Raw genomic sequence first — 18,249 nt, 5'->3', positions numbered from 1 at the left:
AAGGCTAACTGGCTTAAACATAAATGATACTTGTGATTTATTTACATTTTTTTTTTTACTTTTATACACCTCAAAACAGATGAAAAATTTTCCACCTAATTTGCAACCCAATTTTTAGCTTTCACCCTGAGGCTTAGATCCCTTGATGTAAATATAGGACCAGTGCTCAGCTATGTGGTCACCAATTCTTCGCTTGGAGGCTCAGATCCCTTGATGTTGCTTTAAGTTTGAACAAGTATACACAGTGCTTAGTTATGTGGTCAGCAACTCTTGGCTTGGAGGGTCTCCTAAATCACTTGATAGCTTTTTGCATAACTGCACAAACCAAAGTTTGATCAAAATGTCAGACATGAGAAGAGAGAGAGAGAGAAAATAAATGAAAAGAGAGGCTACCTGTCTGTAAGCCAATGTGTCTCCATATGATTTTCTTAATTCAACTACAAACAAGGATGGACTGATCTCAAATAACTGAGAAAATGAGACAAGAATTAGTTTATCGAGGAACAAACACAATTTGATCACTACACAACAATTTTGTTTCAGAAAAAGTACCTCTGCTGCTACTGAAAGACTTCCTAAGCTTTTCTGTGCCTTGTGCTCCTGTGTGGCCTTCAACTGAATACATAAACATTCCAATTTTAAAGTTGAAACATGGCCTATTGCATGAAATAGATAATGGGAAATTAATTGTAAGTTACAAGTTGAGCATTTAAGTAAAGCAATAATAACCTTTCCATTTCTCTTCCGTACTCGAAATCCCATCTCTGTCACAGTATCCTCAATCCTCTCAAGCAAATCTTTGCCAGATAGATTGGATGTAAATCTGATCTTTCGCTCAGAAACATCCTGAATTAACCAAACAGAAAAGCAGGGATTTTACCGGTTAGAGATTTTAAAGAATTTGTGTCTCGTAGCACATTAGTGAAATGTATATGGTTTTACAAAACTGCTGCTTGCTTTACTTTCATTCTCACCTCTTTCTCAAAGAAACCAGAGAGGTCTAGGCATGAGGACATTCCAATCAACTGGAAAGCGTTGATGGTGGTGGGCAAGCCTGGACTCTTGTCTGTATCCCATGGCTATAACCAAAAAAAAAAAAAAAAAATTAAAATTCCTTTTAGTTATGGTAAAATAGGATTTCCCAACAATGGTAGACAACAGAGAATTTCCAGAGTTCATACTGCTTCTTGCATTGAGAAGGCTTCATCGTCGATGAATATATCTTCGTCTTCATCATTGGGATCTGCAGGAGTATAATCTTGTTTGAACCATTCATCGGCTTTGATATCTGCCATTGTCATTCGCTTAATAGGATTTGGTTCAAGAATCCTCCTTAACATGTTTTGAGCTCCAGGTGATAACCATTTTGGTATCTTGGCATCTCCCTTGAAAATCTGAAATTTCTCAACAAAACACATAACATATAATGAGAATCTACTCATGTAAATGTCTTCAATCACAGGTCCATATAAAAGGAGAAAAGATGATAAGCAACTTTTTGTTACCTTCTGATATAGAACGGCAAGGTTTCTATCATCAAAGGGTAGGTATCCGATGAGAATTACATACAAGATAACACCGCACGACCATATATCTGAAGTAGCACCATCATAACCTCTATTGGCAAGAACTTCAGGTGCAACATAATTTGGACTTCCACAGGTTGTATGCAGTAACCCGTCATCCTGACATTTCAGATGAAATTGAACAACGTGATCAACAACTGACCTTATTTAAAAATTCTTAGAAACTTAACGCTTTCGCAAGTAGAAGACTTACCCTAAAATGCTGAGGAAGAGCACTGAGGCCAAAGTCAGATATCTTTATATTTCCTTTCGAATCAACAAGAACGTTCTCTAACTGCGATGTCAAATAACCAGCATCATATTAAATTGATAAGCTTGCAAAATAGTACATCGGTATGATACAATATGTTACATTGGACTCATAAATGATCATATACCTTGAGATCCCTGTGAAAGACACCTTTGTTATGGCAGTAACTGACGCCGTCAATCAGCTGCTGAAAGAGCTTCCTTCCTTCAACTTCAGGAAGTCTTCCCTTAGATGCCTGCAAGATATGACTTATTAGGATAAACTGAAGGTGAATGCTCACAAGAAACCTTAAAACAATCATTGTCTCAGATGGGTTCTTACAATTCTGTCAAACAACTCTCCACCGGTAACGTATTCTAAGACCATATAGATCTTGCTCTTGCTTGCCAAGACCTGCATATTGATTGTTCTTTGGTCAATTCATTACTTATTTTATTCAGATGCAGTCTTTGTCATCTAAACATCAATCATTTTACTTATGGATAGAGTTCATAAAAAAAAAGCCACCAGAGAATTCAACTAAAACCAACCAAATCATCATAAATAATTCATCCCCACATCACTGTAATGATAAAGATAGGAAATACACAAGATGCAATATTTTATTGTAAAAAAGAGGTGGGTCATGGTTATGGATAGAGTAGAGGTAGAGGATCCCCACTATTCCATAATTGAAGAAGCAACTAACACATGTCAATTACCCTTCTTGTGGACCCTTCAATTTCCTTATTTGATTCATATTCTATACCAACTACACAAATGTCCAAAAAAGGGCCCACGTGCATAGCCGTATATCTTCAGGGATGTCCACAAAATTCAACATTAAAATATCTAAGTTTTACCATACGTGAAATCACCGGATTGGCTACTGGTACTCTGTTAAGTTTTTCTTGAACAACTCCATAGAAATCAACTCACTGGTCCAGGCCATGTGAACCAATGAAGGTTAATCAACGTGAAACAGTCTTCGTTTAGCAGACTCTTATGTACAAGTCCATGATTCAAGGGTATGGATTGAATAAGTATCAATGCAATGGTTTTGGTCAATGACACGTCATGTACAGATGGATTCTGCCTAAGAAGGGTGGGAAATACAAAAAACTAGTACAACACAACATGGCGACGTTTTAGAAAAATATTATTGCCCAGATTCCGGTTTCGGCTATGATTAAGGGAGAGATTGGCTTAGGTAAATATGATGTTAATGAAAACGGCTTTTGAAAGCAAAAAGATAGGGATGAACTGAAATATAAACTCCATGATTTTAGCAATTATAAATGAAATCAAACCCATGATCATCATCAAAGTAGTTTAGTTTTTGTATCAAACCTCATGTAATCTGACAACGTTTGGATGTTTGAGGAGCTTCAAGGTGGCAACCTCCCTCTTGATCTGAGAATTTTCAACACAAGATGACTTAATTAATAAAAAATTTAGGAAGCAAAAAGTTGAAAAAAGAATCTAGTTGATGATAAAAGGAGCACGACAATGAATCTCAAAACTGAAGAAAGAATAAATAACCAGATCAAAAAGCAAACACATAAACGTTTTGACACTCCATTGTTGAAAGAAATAAAATAAAAAATAAAAAAAACTGAAACTTAAATTTGCAGTCATAATTGACCACATTCCAGAAACAGAAAAATTTATTGAGTAGTAGTTCCAGATTCAGCAAAGATTTGTAAAGAGAAAAAGAAAATACCTGATCAGTGATTTTAAGGTCGATGATCCTTTTCTTCTCAAGAATTTTGACAGCAAAAGCATGACCAGAATCTAACTTCTTAGCAAATTTAACTTTTCCAAAATTACCTTCTCCTAAAGTCCTTCCCAGTTCATAGTTTCCCAGTTGCATTCCCAACTTGGTGGTGTTGTTGTTCTTCTTCTTCGAGTCTTCTTCTTCTTCTGGTCGTCCTCCAAGCTTGTTAAGCACCATTCAAATAATAATAAGAATCTTTTGTTGCGTATACGATCTAATAAGCCAAAAAGTTTGGATAAGGAGGAGTTGAATAATTATGATAATGGGTTGTGGTTATGGTTATGGAATGGAAGTAATCGTAAAAGAAAAGAATAAATAAATAGTCAGCACAGAGAGAAGAGTAATTATAAAGGCTTTTGAAATCTGTGAAACGGCAGAAATAGAAAACAGGACAGAACACAACTCAAACTGGTTTATATATATATTTCGTTTGGCTGTCTTCAAGAAACAAACTTCACTTTCACTTCCCATCCTCCATATTTATGTCTCTATCCCACCTGTTGTACCATTCTTCTATGCACTCTCTCCTCTTTCCCCCTCCCCACACGTTTCCCTCTAATTAGTCATTTTATGTTAACAATATTTAATGAAACTTCCATACAATCAAACTGTATGAATCATGTGCATTTGTTCTGGTTCTTAAGATAATCTATTTATCCTTGTATATATTAATTGTATAGTTGATTTTGTAACAAAAATACCAAATTAATAAAGGATAATATGGCAAAATCAAGGTTTAAGGTAATTTCCTCCTTAAACCTTGATTTTACTAAAGTAATCCCATGAATCTCCTCTTAAATAGGTAACAAAATCTATAAAAAAAAAAACGACTCAAAGTTGTTAATTACTAAGGATAAGATTATGTTTTAATTAAGGTAGTATTCATTGCCTATATTATAATAGTAATAATAAAGTAGCAGGAAGATCCCGTGCACCCAATCGGTCAGAAAATAAGGTTTCTGCTTCTTCAGCCGTCAGCAAAAAGCCAGAAGACCTTCAAACATGAACGTGAGGTTCCTATAGTTGTGGGCTGCGTACACATAATATATTATATTTAATGTTTTTAATTAATTAATTAAGTAATTTTTAACCACCCTAATAATATTATTGGGCCTCATTTCATGGGGGTGGTGCCTCCCCGACCCACATGATACGTTTATAATATATAGTTTTTGTAACCCCATCCATTAAAAATTACATAGTGGTTATGGATATAGATTTCACAATTTAAACGAGGGTTTGCTGATAAGTATTAATGTTGTGAATAAATAATAATAAAGTTGAGTATGAGTTGAGGTAATTAAGCTTTACTTTACTTTACTTTAAATATTGTTTTAACCTTGCGTAATGTGTAATGTGTAAGTTGTAACTAAACCATTTGTTGATTTCATGAATTAGAATAATAGTACCAAAATTATACTAGTTTAATTAAGTTGGTGATTAGTAGCACATGAAATGAAAAGACAGGGCAATAATTATAAATAGAAATTGGGGATGATTTTACATAACGTAAGGCATCGTATCCTCCTTGTTACTTTCAATTTCAGGTAGGTTTAGATTAGCTTAGCTTTGCCCTTACATTATTTTATTGGTGACTGACGGTGTTTGTGTCATCTTATGTGTTTTTTAATTAATCTTTTAGATCCTAACGTTAATTATCAAGTAAACTTTTAGTATTCATCTTTATTAATAACTGAGAAAATTGGATTCAAGACCTCTTGATAATACATCAAATAGTCTCTATTTAATACTCACCAAATATTCATTGATGGCTATTCATTGGCATGGTGACTTGTCAAAGGATCCGAATGATAAAAATATGAAGAAAGAATTAAAAATTAATGGAGTCAACGTAAGTCGGGTAAAAATGATAAATGCAATAACGTATATTTTTCTTGTTAACTCAAGAATATTCAACCTCTCATCGTTACATCTAATTATCCAACTCATTCGTATTTAATTTGTTTTTTTTTTTTTTAATATTATTCAAAACATTGTATTAAGGAGAAGCGTATAAGTTTTGTTAGGCGTGTCAAAACATTCAAAACTCTTTGAAATAATCAACTAATAAATAAACTTTAGGTTATACTTATATATATACACGACAAAGCGTTACCTTTTCTTTCATGCTCTATTTTATTTTTCTTTGTTTTGGCTATATATATCGCCCAACAACTCTTAACATCCTTCTATAACACACACAACTTGCTCAACATGCTGCCTCTACCAAATTATATATTGTTCCATCACAGATATATATGTATATGTTGAAGAGAATCAAGATCCTTCAAACCCGTATACTATATGAATAAAAAAATTAGATTAATCCTTAAAGATCTGATTATTAGATAAGGATGTGGATGTTTAAATACTTGTGGTATAGAATATAATATGATTTTAAACATGTTTTAGACCATATATATATATATATATGGAAGAGATTTAAAGTTTCAACTGATTCCTGTGAGTGATGAGCGAATTATTTAAGCACCACAAATTATAAAAATAATTTCCCTCATTTATGGTGCTCATGATGAATCACGAGAAGGAGCTTTCATTAATAACTTACTTACCCAGCTCCCAGGCATCTCAACAGAAATTGACAAGCAAACAAATGGAAACCATATCTGAGTTTTATATATATATATATATATATATGCTCTCTTTCTCTTTGTTGATATTTTTCTGAGTTTCTTTCTCTACTCTTCTTTTTGCTCTTTTTCATCCACTAACAATGTCACATGATGAACTGTTATAATTAACCTGGGCCACATGCAATTATCTGCAAACTGATATTGCTGTTGAGTTTAGGGTTAAAAGCTGCATATTCACACGGTCACGGTATAAAGTATCAAAAGTTATATGCAGTCATCTCACGATCATGCAATGGCCCATTCAATTTCACATCATATAATATAACACAGTTAAGTATCTAAGGTCTTGAATTTGATTATTAAGGTATATATGTTACGTCAATATGTATTAAAGATTTTTTCTACAACGTGTGGTCAAAATGGAGATCTTGTGAGGGCCTAATGTCACGACCCGCTTGCTTGGTGACTCAAGTGGGCCGCACGAACTTAGCAAAGAAGTTAAGTGCGTGACACTAAGCTCTCTTACCATTTCCAAGATATGGAAATACCCTTTGTCCCCGGCACATGAGCAATCTTACGCCAATCTACAAGCAAACAAATTTAGAACCATCGGAAGCACTGTTCTTATAATATCTTGCGATGGGACTGTAATTTGTAAGAAGAGAAATATTTGTCCATTAATTGAAAATGGTGGAACACATTCAGCTCTCCTCTCACTATCATCTTCATCCAATGGTCCATTCAATTTAACTCTTTTCATTTACTATCTTTCTTCCTAGAGATTCCACCAAACTGATATTTTTTCTTCTTATAGTGACATATTTGTAGTATCCCAAATCCCAATTACTTCTCTGCTATCAACTAATTATTTTTAACTCTACAAGTAAAGATCATCAGTTAATGTATATAAGAAAACTACATGTATTATACAATCATGGGCGTAGCCATGATTTATGGTCAGTGAGGTCAAAACATATAAATTAATAAATTTATCATAAAATATATATTGAAGTAATAAGTATAAAAAATATAATCTAAAAAATTAATTTTAAAAGATATACATACCAAATTATCAATTCTATAATTGTTCTCGATAATTTTTTATATTTTGGAAAATGTTGCATAATTGCTTCATTGACAATACCATAATCAATTAAGAAAGATAGAAGAAGAGATTTTAAACAAAATAATATAAAATGAGCATCATCTAATTACCTTGTGACCCTCAAAAAGAGTAGTTTTTATTGATTAATTCAACCAAAGGAAGAAGAAAATATGAGAGAAAATGAGAGGAACCGAGGAAGAGAGAAAACATGAAAAAAAAAATATAAGTATTTTCGAATCTCAGGATCAATAAAATATGAAAATATCTTAATGGGGTCAATAAAATATGGGTAATTTTAAAGGGGTCAAAATAATTAAATAATTTTAGAATTTTAGTTTGGTCACTTAGTATACTTTGGCTTCTGTGTTAAAGCATCTCCAAATGACTCTTTATATGACTCAAACTCTTTATTATAAAGAGTCTATCCATAAAAATAAGAATCCAACAGACTCTTTATCTTTAAAATATAAATTAGAGAATGAGTTAGAGAGTCAAATTTTACTCTCTATCTTAATTTTAATTAATAAACTACAAGTTCCTATGCATTTTATTTATTAATTATCTCTCCCATGAAGTCTATTTCTTAAAAATAAAGAGTATCTTCATTAAATTTAAAAAGTCCATTGGATTTGAATAAAAATTGTGTTATTTATATTTTAAAATTAATGAAGATGCTCTTCAAAATAGAAAGCACCATTAGAAATGGTCTTAAGGTATTGTGTACAAAAAAAATTATTATACAATCTAAAATAAGTGAGAATATTAAAAGCTCTAGTCATTGCTTAAAAGGAAGAAGATGAAATATGAATTGATCAAATCAACACCATTTCTTGTAGTTTTGAAACCCTAATTATGTATTAAAAGCAGGTCAAAATGAATATGGCACATGTAAAATGAGATCATTAAATATTAAAAAATTAACAAGTTAGGTGATAAGTTAATAGTTTAATTGGGTGTACCAACTAACCAATATTTTATTTTTTCAAACCAAACACTTAGAAACTTACTCTAAATATCTTGCACTTGGAAACCGAACATAGCATGAAGTGTTTCCTTTTGTCTTCAATGGAGAGATCGAGTCTGTCCAAACAATGAAACAACCCCACCTATCCACCATAGTTGCCTCAGGACCGCTCCCAATCACCATCCATTTCCTCACATCAATATATAAAAAGATTAAGCACATCCTCTGTCTATATAATCAAATACCTTGATTGTAATGCCAATGAATTCCCTTTCTTCCCTTGTTGTGGTGGGCTCCTTTGTATTGATTTTAACTTATTGCTTGTCCATTTCAGCTTTGTTCCCATCTTCACATATATTTTGTGAAGCCGAGTAGGGAACCATGCAGAAACACCAGACCGCCCAAAATGGTCTAAACATAGACTTGTGTGCTCAAGATTTGAAGCGTTTACATACTAAATTCTGTGCACATTAGATGTTAATGGTCCATCCTTCAATCCCTCCTGCAACATTGCATACACAATATTGGGTGCATGTTTAGGGAAAAAAACAATTTCAATAAGGTGTGGAATATTATTTGTTTGTGTGGAAGAGGGGCCTTCCTTGTCTTTGTGTAGACGACAAAAAGTTGCCCGCATTGAATGAGATGAAACATGAGCCTTCATAATTCCATTCTTCCGAACCTTTCTCGATCATTGTTTTGTTTTAATGATTTAACGTCATTAAAGGATAATGTATATTGTCAAACCGACAACTTGTGCGGTGCCGAAAGCCTCTACTGTCCACCACAAGATAGGGCCCCAGGCACATGAAAATGAGCAAACAACACACTTCCATTTCACAGAGCAAACAAAATTTCAAACAATGGAAACTACTAGAAATGTGTTGCATGTGGGAGCCAGAGCTCGAGAGCAGAAGCAATTATCGTTCGCTACATCCAAAACTAAGGGATGGAAACATAAATGATGATGGGTTTGTTGCATTTTGTGTTTTTTGATGGACCATGTGTTCAAACAACGCAAGCCCAACCCAACCTGTGTAGTAATATTTTTGTAGAACCGTCGGTCCGTCGCCACATTAATCAGTAGCAGACCCACTCATGTTAATGCTCCTTTTACAGTTGATTGTGACTTCTCATATTAAATTATTGATAGTTTAATCCAACAACAAACTCACTGAAATTATCGATAGTTTAATCCAACAACAAACTTACTGAAATACTGGAAAGATACAGACGTACGTAAGACTTGCAAACCTATAGAATCTCGAACAATAAACAAAACAAGCCTTGAAGTAGCAGGTTTAGAGCTCCTCATCACGACCTCTATTAGCTACATTATCTTTCAACTCTTTGGACTTGTGCTTTGTAGCTTCATAGTTTGAAGCACTGGTATCTTTAGCAGACTCTAATGTCTCCTCTGCTTCTCTAGCCTTCTCTGTTGCTTCATCCTTCGCATTACTGGCCTTCTCTTTGGTTGTGTCCTTCGCAGAACAAGCTTTATCTTTTGTTGAGTCCTTCACATTGCACGCCTTCTCTTTTGCTGCTTCTTTGGTCTCCGTGGCTGAATTTGTCGCGGAACCGAGCGTTTCCTTAGCTGCACCTGTTATGTCACTAGCCTTCTCAGTGGCTGCATCCTTCATCTCACAAGCCTTCTCCTTAGCTTTGTTGGTTATGTCGCTGGCCTTTTCCGAAGCTTTGTTGGCTCTGTCACTGGCCTTCTCCGAAGAAGTATACATAGCATCAGTAGTCTTCTCTTTTGCTGTATTCGTCATGTCACTTGCTACATTCTTAGCATCTCTGGCTTTCTCGGCTGTGTATTTACCGGCTCCTGTCCAACATTGCAATAACTGGCATCGGTTTCTTCCAATATTGTTTACGAGAGATGAAGGTGCAGTCCATATAAAATATGGCCTACCTCATAGAGTCCAGAAGTAGGGAAACAATAATGATTTTCTCTTATGGAAAATTAAAAAGACAACGCATTTGTTTGATTATACCAAAAACCAATCTGTTTTATTGTGTTCTTTTGGCTGAAATGGTAAGTTTAAAGGAGGCAGAACGCATTGAAGTAAATGGAATTACTAACCAGAAGCCGTATCTTCAACGTTGTCTTTGGTCTTCTTAGCAGTTTCAGTGGCTGAATCAGAAGCTTTCTTTGCAGCCTCCTTTGCATCCTCTGCTTTCAGCCGAAGTCCTTCAGAGATCTTCTCCTTAGCCCATCCTGCCCATGACTCCGATGTTTCTTTGGTCTCTTTACCCGTCTCTCCTGCCTTATCTTTGACTTCTTTTGTCTCCCCTTTCAACTCCTCAAAGTCTTCTCCTACATCTTCTCTTGACGGCATATGTCCGACGCTGGTGCAGCTACAACTAATGGCAAGCGCCATCACCATCAATGCCACCAAACCCAGAGAAACATAAACCCTAGAAGTTTGCTTCAAACCCATGATCTTATATCGAAAATGTTACTGGTTAATTATAACTATATGGAGGTTTCAACTCAGAGGATGGATAAAGTGGAAGTTGAAATGTAATTTTAAAGTCGGGGTTTTATAGTAGCAAGTAAAGACGGTGGATGAATATCGGAAATGAGGTGTGCCATGGACGTGGCAAGCTCAGATATTTGAAGTGTACATGGATCGTCCCACAAAATACCAAGTGTCAGCACGTAGCAAAAGGTACAGATGCGTGTCTTATTGGCATTTGGTACATCATGCACTGATCAAATTATGGCACGATAAACTGCAAACTGATCAGTTTTGAAAACGTGTCCTTATTTCACCTCAATCCTCTATATGAGGAATGTCATGTTGAGTTCTGGTTGGCTGTTTCAAGGAGGGCAGCAATGAGCGAGGCTTCATTAGTAATCAAATCACCTAATTCTTTGAATTTGATTTTACTTTAAATGCTTAAATGTTTTGCATATAATAGTTTAGATTTGTATTCATGGTATTTGGAAGTAATGAAAGACCAATGCTGACTTGAGTTTGGTGCNCATTTTGTGTTTTTTGATGGACCATGTGTTCAAACAACCCAAGCCCAACCCAACCTGTGTAGTAATATTTTTGTAGAACCGTCGGTCCGTCGCCACATTAATCAGTAGCAGACCCACTCATGTTAATGCTCCTTTTACAGTTGATTGTGACTTCTCATATTAAATTATTGATAGTTTAATCCAACAACAAACTTACTGAAATTATCGATAGTTTAATCCAACAACAAACTTACTGAAATACTGGAAAGATACAGACGTACGTAAGACTTGCAAACCTATAGAATCTCGAACAATAAACAAAACAAGCCTTGAAGTGTAGCAGGTTTAGAGCTCCTCATCACGACCTCTATTAGCTACATTATCTTTCAACTCTTTGGACTTGTGCTTTGTAGCTTCATAGTTTGAAGCAATGGTATCTTTAGCAGACTCTAATGTCTCCTCTGCTTCTCTAGCCTTCTCTGTTGCTTCATCCTTCGCATTACTGGCCTTCTCTTTGGTTGTGTCCTTCGCAGAACAAGCTTTATCTTTTGTTGAGTCCTTCACATTGCACGCCTTCTCTTTTGCTGCTTCTTTGGTCTCCGTGGCTGAATTTGTCGCGGAACCGAGCGTTTCCTTAGCTGCACCTGTTATGTCACTAGCCTTCTCAGTGGCTGCATCCTTCATCTCACAAGCCTTCTCCTTAGCTTTGTTGGTTATGTCGCTGGCCTTTTCCGAAGCTTTGTTGGCTCTGTCACTGGCCTTCTCCGAAGAAGTATAAATAGCATCAGTAGTCTTCTCTTTTGCTGTATTCGTCATGTCACTTGCTACATTCTTAGCATCTCTGGCTTTCTCGGCTGTGTATTTACCGGCTCCTGTCCAATATTGCAATAACTGGCATCGGTTTCTTCCAATATTGTTTACGAGAGATGAAGGTGCAGTCCATATAAAATATGGCCAACCTCATAGAGTCCAGAAGTAGGGAAACAATAATGATTTTCTCTTATGGAAAATTAAAAAGACAACGCATTTGTTTGATTATACAAAAAACCAATCTGTTTTATTGTGTTCTTTTGGCTGAAATGGTAAGTTTAAAGGAGGAAGAACGCATTAAAGTAAATGGAATTACTAACCAGAAGCCGTATATTCAACCTTCTCTTTGGTCTTCTTAGCAGTTTCAGTGGCTGAATCAGAAGCTTTCTTTGCAGCCTCCTTTGCATCCTCTGCTTTCAGCCGAAGTCCTTCAGAGATCTTCTCCTTAGCCCATCCTGCCCATGACTCCGATGTTTCTTTGGTCTCTTTACCCGTCTCTCCTGCCTTATCTTTGACTTCTTTTGTCTCCCCTTTCAACTCCTCAAAGTCTTCTCCTACATCTTCTCTTGACGGCATATGTCCGACGCTGGTGCAGCTACAACTAATGGCAAGCGCCATCACCATCAATGCCACCAAACCCAGAGAAACATAAAGCCTAGAGGTTTGCTTCAAACCCATGATCTTATATCGAAAATGTTACTGGTTAATTATAACTATATGGAGGTTTCAACTCAGAGGATGGATAAAGTGGAAGTTGAAATGTAATTTTAAAGTCGGGGTTTTATAGTAGCAAGTAAAGACGGTGGATGAATATCGGAAATGAGGTGTGCCATGGACGTGGCAAACTCAGATATTTGAAGTGTTGTGAGATCGACATGTACCGTCCCACAAAATACCAAGTGTCAGCACGTTAGCAAAAGGCACAGATGCGTGTCTTGTTGGTACATCATGCGTGGTACATCATGCACGGTACACCATGCACCGATCAAATTGTGGCACGATAAACTGCAAACTGATCAGTTTTGAAAACGTGTCCTTATTTCACCTCAATCCTCTATATGAGGAATGTCATGTTGAGTTCTGGTTGGCTGTTTCAAGGAGGGCAGCAATGAGCGAGGCTTCATTAGTAATCAAATCACCTAATTCTTTGAATTTGATTTTACTTTAAATGCTTAAATGTTTTGCATATAATAGTTTAGATTTGTATTCATGGTATTTGGAAGTAATGAAAGACCAATGCTGACTTGAGTTTGGTGCATGTTTATTGGAATCTCTGATTTTTCACATGCAGGAAGAATAATCTCCAATTTTTCAAGATTTTGCATTCCATGATATGAATTCGCAGATTAAATGAGTGCACGGACAGTGAAACAAATCAGTGGATAGTTGGAAAACATTACAAATGCTGATTACAGCTACATAACTAATTAAATAATACATCTGCTGAAAAGGGCCAACGCGCACAATGACTAGTTTGAAGATTCCACCAACATGATGAGCTATATCCTGGTGACTGGTGCCAAAACTTCTGTTTACACATTATTGAAAAAGAAGATTATGAAATTTATCAGCTTTGTTTATGTACTATACTTGGTCAATGAAATGAGAAATCTTGTTGCATTCAAAGAATATTTTCATACAAATTTCAGTGGAGAAGGCTGAGAATAACAGTGCAATGAGGCTTGAGGAAGCAAACAGGCGATTGACAGAAAGCTGAGTGAACAACTCCAGATCTCGTAAAATTGTAATGTGCAACCAATGATGCATTCAACAAAAACTTAAGCTTGTTACCACCAAAATATTAACCACTGAATAATTAATAGCAGTAAATATCACAAACTTTAAGTACGATTTTGTTAGCACATGCATTCATATAAATGGATGAGAAACTTGCTACTGACCAACATCAGGGAGCAACTTCTGATATTAATCAAATCTGACTAATAAAGTAAGCTACTGACCAACATCAGGGAGCAACTTCTGATATTACAATGGTTCCCCTGGCCACCATATGGGAATGAATCTAAGAAGCAAAAAACTACATACATCGTAAATACAAGAGAGAAGAAGGTACCAAGCAGTCTCCACCAGGTTTCTTCAAGTGTCTAACTTGCTAATGGCTCAAAATGAATGCATTGTTCTTTGATGCCAAATCTGTTGCCAACAAAGCAAAAATTGTATTTCAGTCAAAAAGGCACCCAAATAATCAAGATGTTACCAGCCAAATATGACATGCTATAAAAAAATTGTATTCATAATAGGATAAATGATATCTTGGACAAAAATATGGGCAAAGAAAGGATTGGGTGACTTTCATATGGCCTTCCCACCACCTGACAAATTATGAACAGAACACTTTTATATATGCAATGCATATATATCTTTGGAATGACAGAGGCACTATAATTCAATGTACTGAGACTGTTTAACAGTAACTGCTAAATCAATTGCTTGACAGCTATTTTAAAATGACTTAAAAATCAAAATGGCATGTAATTAGGGGTATTTATAAAAAATCTAGCCTTGGATCAGGGAATACACGGATCCAAAGTTGAATTTTCAAATTTTCAGAATAAAAGAACTCATGAGTGACCATCACCATAATTTATCATAGTTTCTACATCAATGTTGCACACAAGAGCAATGTTATATGTTTTACTAGATGAAGAGATGCAAAAGTTTAAACTCAGCAATTAACATCACTAGATTATGGATGATTTACCTCAACCCAATTCTAAAAGAATATCTGTTCTTTCCATAAACTGTAAAGAAGTCTATCCAATTTTTTTGTTCGTTTCTACTTTTATTTTTTAAATATATAAGAACCTTAAATATGAATGCAAAACCTAAAATTTTAATTTTAGAACTGTATGACCTAGTGCTTAAGTTTCACTGGAATCATAGAAATAAACATGAAATAAGCATAACCATTCATTCAAAGAGAATAGTATGCCTAAACACAAGCCAAAACTTCAAACCAAAATAATTGAGAATCATCTAGCTGGAAAAAAGTAGAGGCTAAATTACTTACATTGTCTTGACAATCTGTACTAAGAATCTTTGCATGTTTTCTTGTTGTGACCAAGACCCTTGCACTTGCTGCATTGAAGCTGCCGTTTAATTATGTCTGCTGATTCAGCCTGCTTCATCTTTGGTCGGCCTGGTGGACGTTTTGTTGGGGGTGGTGTTACAGTAACTATCTCCTGATTTGATTCACTCAGGACTGGTCTATCTATGTTTGGAACAGGGTGAATTGACTCCGCATAAGTCAAGCGGTAACTCTCAGTAGTGAAGTATCTAGAGCAATAATCATAAGAATTCCTACCAATGCATTCAAATACAGCAATAGCATGGCAGCAAGGCAAACCAGTTAACTGCCATCCCTTGCAGGTACAATCCCAATGGTCAATGTCAACAACATCAACAGAATCTCCACGGACCTCAAAAATGCTACTATGAGAGAGTAGCACTTGAAATGACCGTGAAACTGCAGTTTCCCTTTGCAACTTTTCCTCCTTAGATGGTGTTAACTTTGTTATCCACTGATTGGACTCTACACGGCGTGCATAAACTGATTCCATCATCTTACCTCGTAATACATCAATCATCTGTGTTATTGGCAGTTCATGTGCCTCTGAAACCCAACTGTAGAACTGTTGTCCAAAGTTTGATGTCATGTGGTCATACCGTGCCCCCGGAAAGAATGCATTGGCCCAATGCTCTGGCTCACTTTGTATCACCCAATCGTAAGCTTCAGGAGAGATGCCTTTTATGTTCTCAGCAGAACACTGGAAAACCTCAAGTTTTGGCGCATATGCAGCAGCATAAAAGTCATTAATCATGAATCGTCTTGCTTCATGAGAAAACTGCCCTTTTAAATCCCTATTAAGTTTCTCAGCGAGATGGCGTAAACAATAGCTGTGGTAGCACTTATCAAAAACCTCAGCCAGTGACTGCTTTAAACCATTCTGAAAATCTGCCACAAAAGTAATTTGTTGCAATGTGGAAAGTGCAGATTTCAGTTCCAGTAAGAACCAATGCCAGTTTTCTTCAGTCTCAGCATCAACCACAGCAAAGGCTACAGGAAAGATACCATCATCCCCATCTGCAGCAGTTGCAGACAACAGCATCCCTTGATATTTTGAGTTTAAAGGAGTGGTATCAAGGAAAAGGAGAGGACGACAACCTTGTTCGAAGCCGGTAATTGATGCATGAAATGAAACAAAAAGACGATGGAAGCTTGAGTCATCCTTTGTGGTAAAAGTAACAACGCTGCCAGGATTGGTCTCCTTTATCTTCTCACAGAAGTATGGCAACAGAGAATATGCATCTTTATAGGAGCCTTGAAGCTGCTCTCTCGCTATCTCTTTAGCACGCCATGCCTGAGAATAATTCAGTTGAATCCCATATTCTTTTTGAATATCATCTGCAATTTCCTTTGGCTTGTAGTTTGGGGAATTTTTCAGTTTCTCCTTTATAATGTTTCCCACCCAACCTCTAGTTGCCCGATACCCAGCTTTCACAGAAGCTCCTTCACATGTGTGATTTGAGTTCATTTTCTTGATACAGATTAATTGGGTGGTTGACAATCTTGATGCATATATCCGCCATGGACAACCTTGGCACTTGCATTTGACAGTAACACGATGACTGTCATTTTTCTTGTATCTATAAGCAAACCCATGAGCAATTGAGTACTTATGTAAAGCTTCTCGGAATTCACTAAAACTATTAAACCTTTGGTCCACACCAGTGATGGTGTTTTCCCACTGTTGTGCGGCTTTACGATTCTTGTCATCATTGAAGCCAACTGGAACAGCAAGTACAGGGATTTCCTCAGGTACATTCATATCAACCCGATCAATGGCATTGCCCATGTCAACTGCAGCATCAACAGGAGCAACAACAGGAACTACAGCTTCTGAGACAGTTGTTCTGCTTGACCTACATTATCAAGTGTCCCCATAAGATTGTAACCAAACCCCAAATCATTTCATGTAAAAGCTAGGGAAAATCATTTTGGTTCACAATCACAGCCTGTCACAATTCACACTTGCTAGAAAATGGCGTATTCAAAATTTTAGACCAACAACACCAAGCAATTACGATTTTGTGAAACTGATTGCATAACCATTTGATCTCTGTACCATGTTGTGACTGGCTGCAATTATGGACCAAACAAAACCATAGTTTTTTACGCCCATAAAAAGAAAAGAAAAAAAAGAAGCAAAAATTAAGACAGAGCCATAAATAACCACTACCTACTAGCAGGCATATTCGAGACGTTTCGAGCTGCAGCCTCCTCAGACAGGATGAAGAGATCGACCGTCACAGTGTCCCCAAGAAAATTAAGCATGCGCTTGAAGTCCTTGTCTTTAGATATGCTGATAAGAGTCTTCTTGTTCCCAGGAAGAAAGTATTTAATAGACATGGTATCAACACTACAATTAAACATCTCAGCTACTTCTGCCTTAAAATCACTCAACTCTGTTTGCTGATCAATGTCTATTGCATATGCTTCGCCCCCGTTATACGTCAATGATCCATCTTTATTCGTTACAAACTCACCACCCGATTGACAGATAGCTATAATTTTCTTTGTGGCCATTCCCTCCACAAACGCTAACAAAACAAAAATAATAACAAATTTAAATTTAACACTTGCAAAGCAGATATGGATTCATTCAAAACTACAAATTTTAAGCGAGAACATTGATGATAGAATCACAAAAATATATAACTTGCAATAATGAAGCATGAAAATCTCAGTAATAAAAAAAAATAAAAATACCCAAGAGAAAAGGATAATAGCTTATCGAAAACCCTAATGTTCAAACGATTTACAGATACAAAGCCACCGACAAACCCTTAAAAAAATTTACCTCTTTATTATTTTCAAGCCAGGCCGAATTCAAAGGAGGCTAAAATTCAAAATTTTGGTTTAGATTGAAGTGAATAATGTGTAACTTTATTTCCTGTCTCAGTCTCACCGTAGGAATAGGGGAAAAATGAGAGCCCTAGAATTAGAACCCGAGAGAGACTAAAAACGTCTACGTTTTGATGAGCCGTGGATTTCTCGGTTTTGCAAGTGGGCCCATCATCTTCTTAGTGGCTACTGCTAGTCAGAATCAAAGTCCAGTCAGACAACCTCCACAGTTACACGTGTCTTTTGGGTTTTTGATGGACATTACCCAACAGACAAAACACCTGGCC

The 18,249-nt window shown here is 36.1% G+C and overlaps 4 protein-coding genes across 8 annotated transcripts; all 4 read right to left on the bottom strand.

Annotated features, from left to right (window-relative positions):
• Nucleotides 1-46: 46 nt before the first annotated feature.
• On the bottom strand, nt 47-4,006 carry LOC116144507 (CBL-interacting serine/threonine-protein kinase 1). 2 transcript variants are annotated; one of them, XM_031429950.1, is made up of 12 exons: nt 3,539-4,006; nt 3,166-3,228; nt 2,158-2,229; nt 1,964-2,071; nt 1,780-1,860; nt 1,506-1,685; nt 1,182-1,394; nt 975-1,079; nt 730-846; nt 553-615; nt 394-468; nt 47-315 (listed from the first exon to the last, which is right to left on the bottom strand). In XM_031429950.1, the coding sequence occupies exons 1-12, from the start codon at nt 3,767-3,769 to the stop codon at nt 253-255; spliced, it is 1,371 nt and encodes a 456-aa protein (XP_031285810.1). In that variant the 5' UTR covers nt 3,770-4,006; the 3' UTR covers nt 47-252. The 2 variants fall into 2 exon arrangements, with proteins under 2 accessions (XP_031285810.1, XP_031285811.1); XM_031429951.1 differs by having other exon boundaries at nt 3,646-3,765.
• A 5,360-nt stretch (nt 4,007-9,366) lies between these two features.
• LOC116144533 (late embryogenesis abundant protein D-29) lies at nt 9,367-10,730 on the bottom strand. Its single transcript, XM_031429974.1, has 2 exons — nt 10,342-10,730; nt 9,367-10,083 (listed from the first exon to the last, which is right to left on the bottom strand). The coding sequence occupies exons 1-2, from the start codon at nt 10,697-10,699 to the stop codon at nt 9,557-9,559; spliced, it is 885 nt and encodes a 294-aa protein (XP_031285834.1). The 5' UTR covers nt 10,700-10,730; the 3' UTR covers nt 9,367-9,556.
• An 841-nt stretch (nt 10,731-11,571) lies between these two features.
• Nucleotides 11,572-12,756, bottom strand: LOC116144522 (late embryogenesis abundant protein D-29-like). Its single transcript, XM_031429965.1, has 2 exons — nt 12,357-12,756; nt 11,572-12,188 (listed from the first exon to the last, which is right to left on the bottom strand). Exons 1-2 carry the CDS (start codon nt 12,712-12,714, stop codon nt 11,572-11,574), a joined length of 975 nt encoding a protein of 324 aa, XP_031285825.1. The 5' UTR covers nt 12,715-12,756.
• A 695-nt stretch (nt 12,757-13,451) lies between these two features.
• LOC116144482 lies at nt 13,452-18,054 on the bottom strand. 4 transcript variants are annotated; one of them, XR_004130263.1, is made up of 6 exons: nt 17,919-18,054; nt 17,298-17,658; nt 15,068-16,980; nt 14,111-14,190; nt 13,677-13,769; nt 13,462-13,564 (listed from the first exon to the last, which is right to left on the bottom strand). XR_004130263.1 is itself a non-coding variant. In XM_031429920.1 (4 exons), the coding sequence occupies exons 2-3, from the start codon at nt 17,642-17,644 to the stop codon at nt 15,087-15,089; spliced, it is 2,241 nt and encodes a 746-aa protein (XP_031285780.1). In that variant the 5' UTR covers nt 17,645-17,658; nt 17,919-18,054; the 3' UTR covers nt 14,027-14,190; nt 15,068-15,086. The 4 variants fall into 4 exon arrangements, 2 of the variants coding, with proteins under 2 accessions (XP_031285780.1, XP_031285781.1); XR_004130262.1 differs by lacking the exon at nt 13,677-13,769 and having other exon boundaries at nt 13,452-13,564; XM_031429920.1 differs by lacking the exons at nt 13,462-13,564; nt 13,677-13,769 and having other exon boundaries at nt 14,027-14,190.
• Nucleotides 18,055-18,249: the final 195 nt, after the last annotated feature.

The sequence above is a fragment of the Pistacia vera genome, unplaced genomic scaffold, assembly GCF_008641045.1.
Source record: "Pistacia vera cultivar Batoury unplaced genomic scaffold, PisVer_v2 Contig446, whole genome shotgun sequence".
NCBI lineage: Eukaryota > Viridiplantae > Streptophyta > Magnoliopsida > Sapindales > Anacardiaceae > Pistacia > Pistacia vera.
The sequence above is the reverse complement of the archived record's forward strand: the minus strand, read 5'-3'. Positions and strand labels throughout refer to the sequence as shown.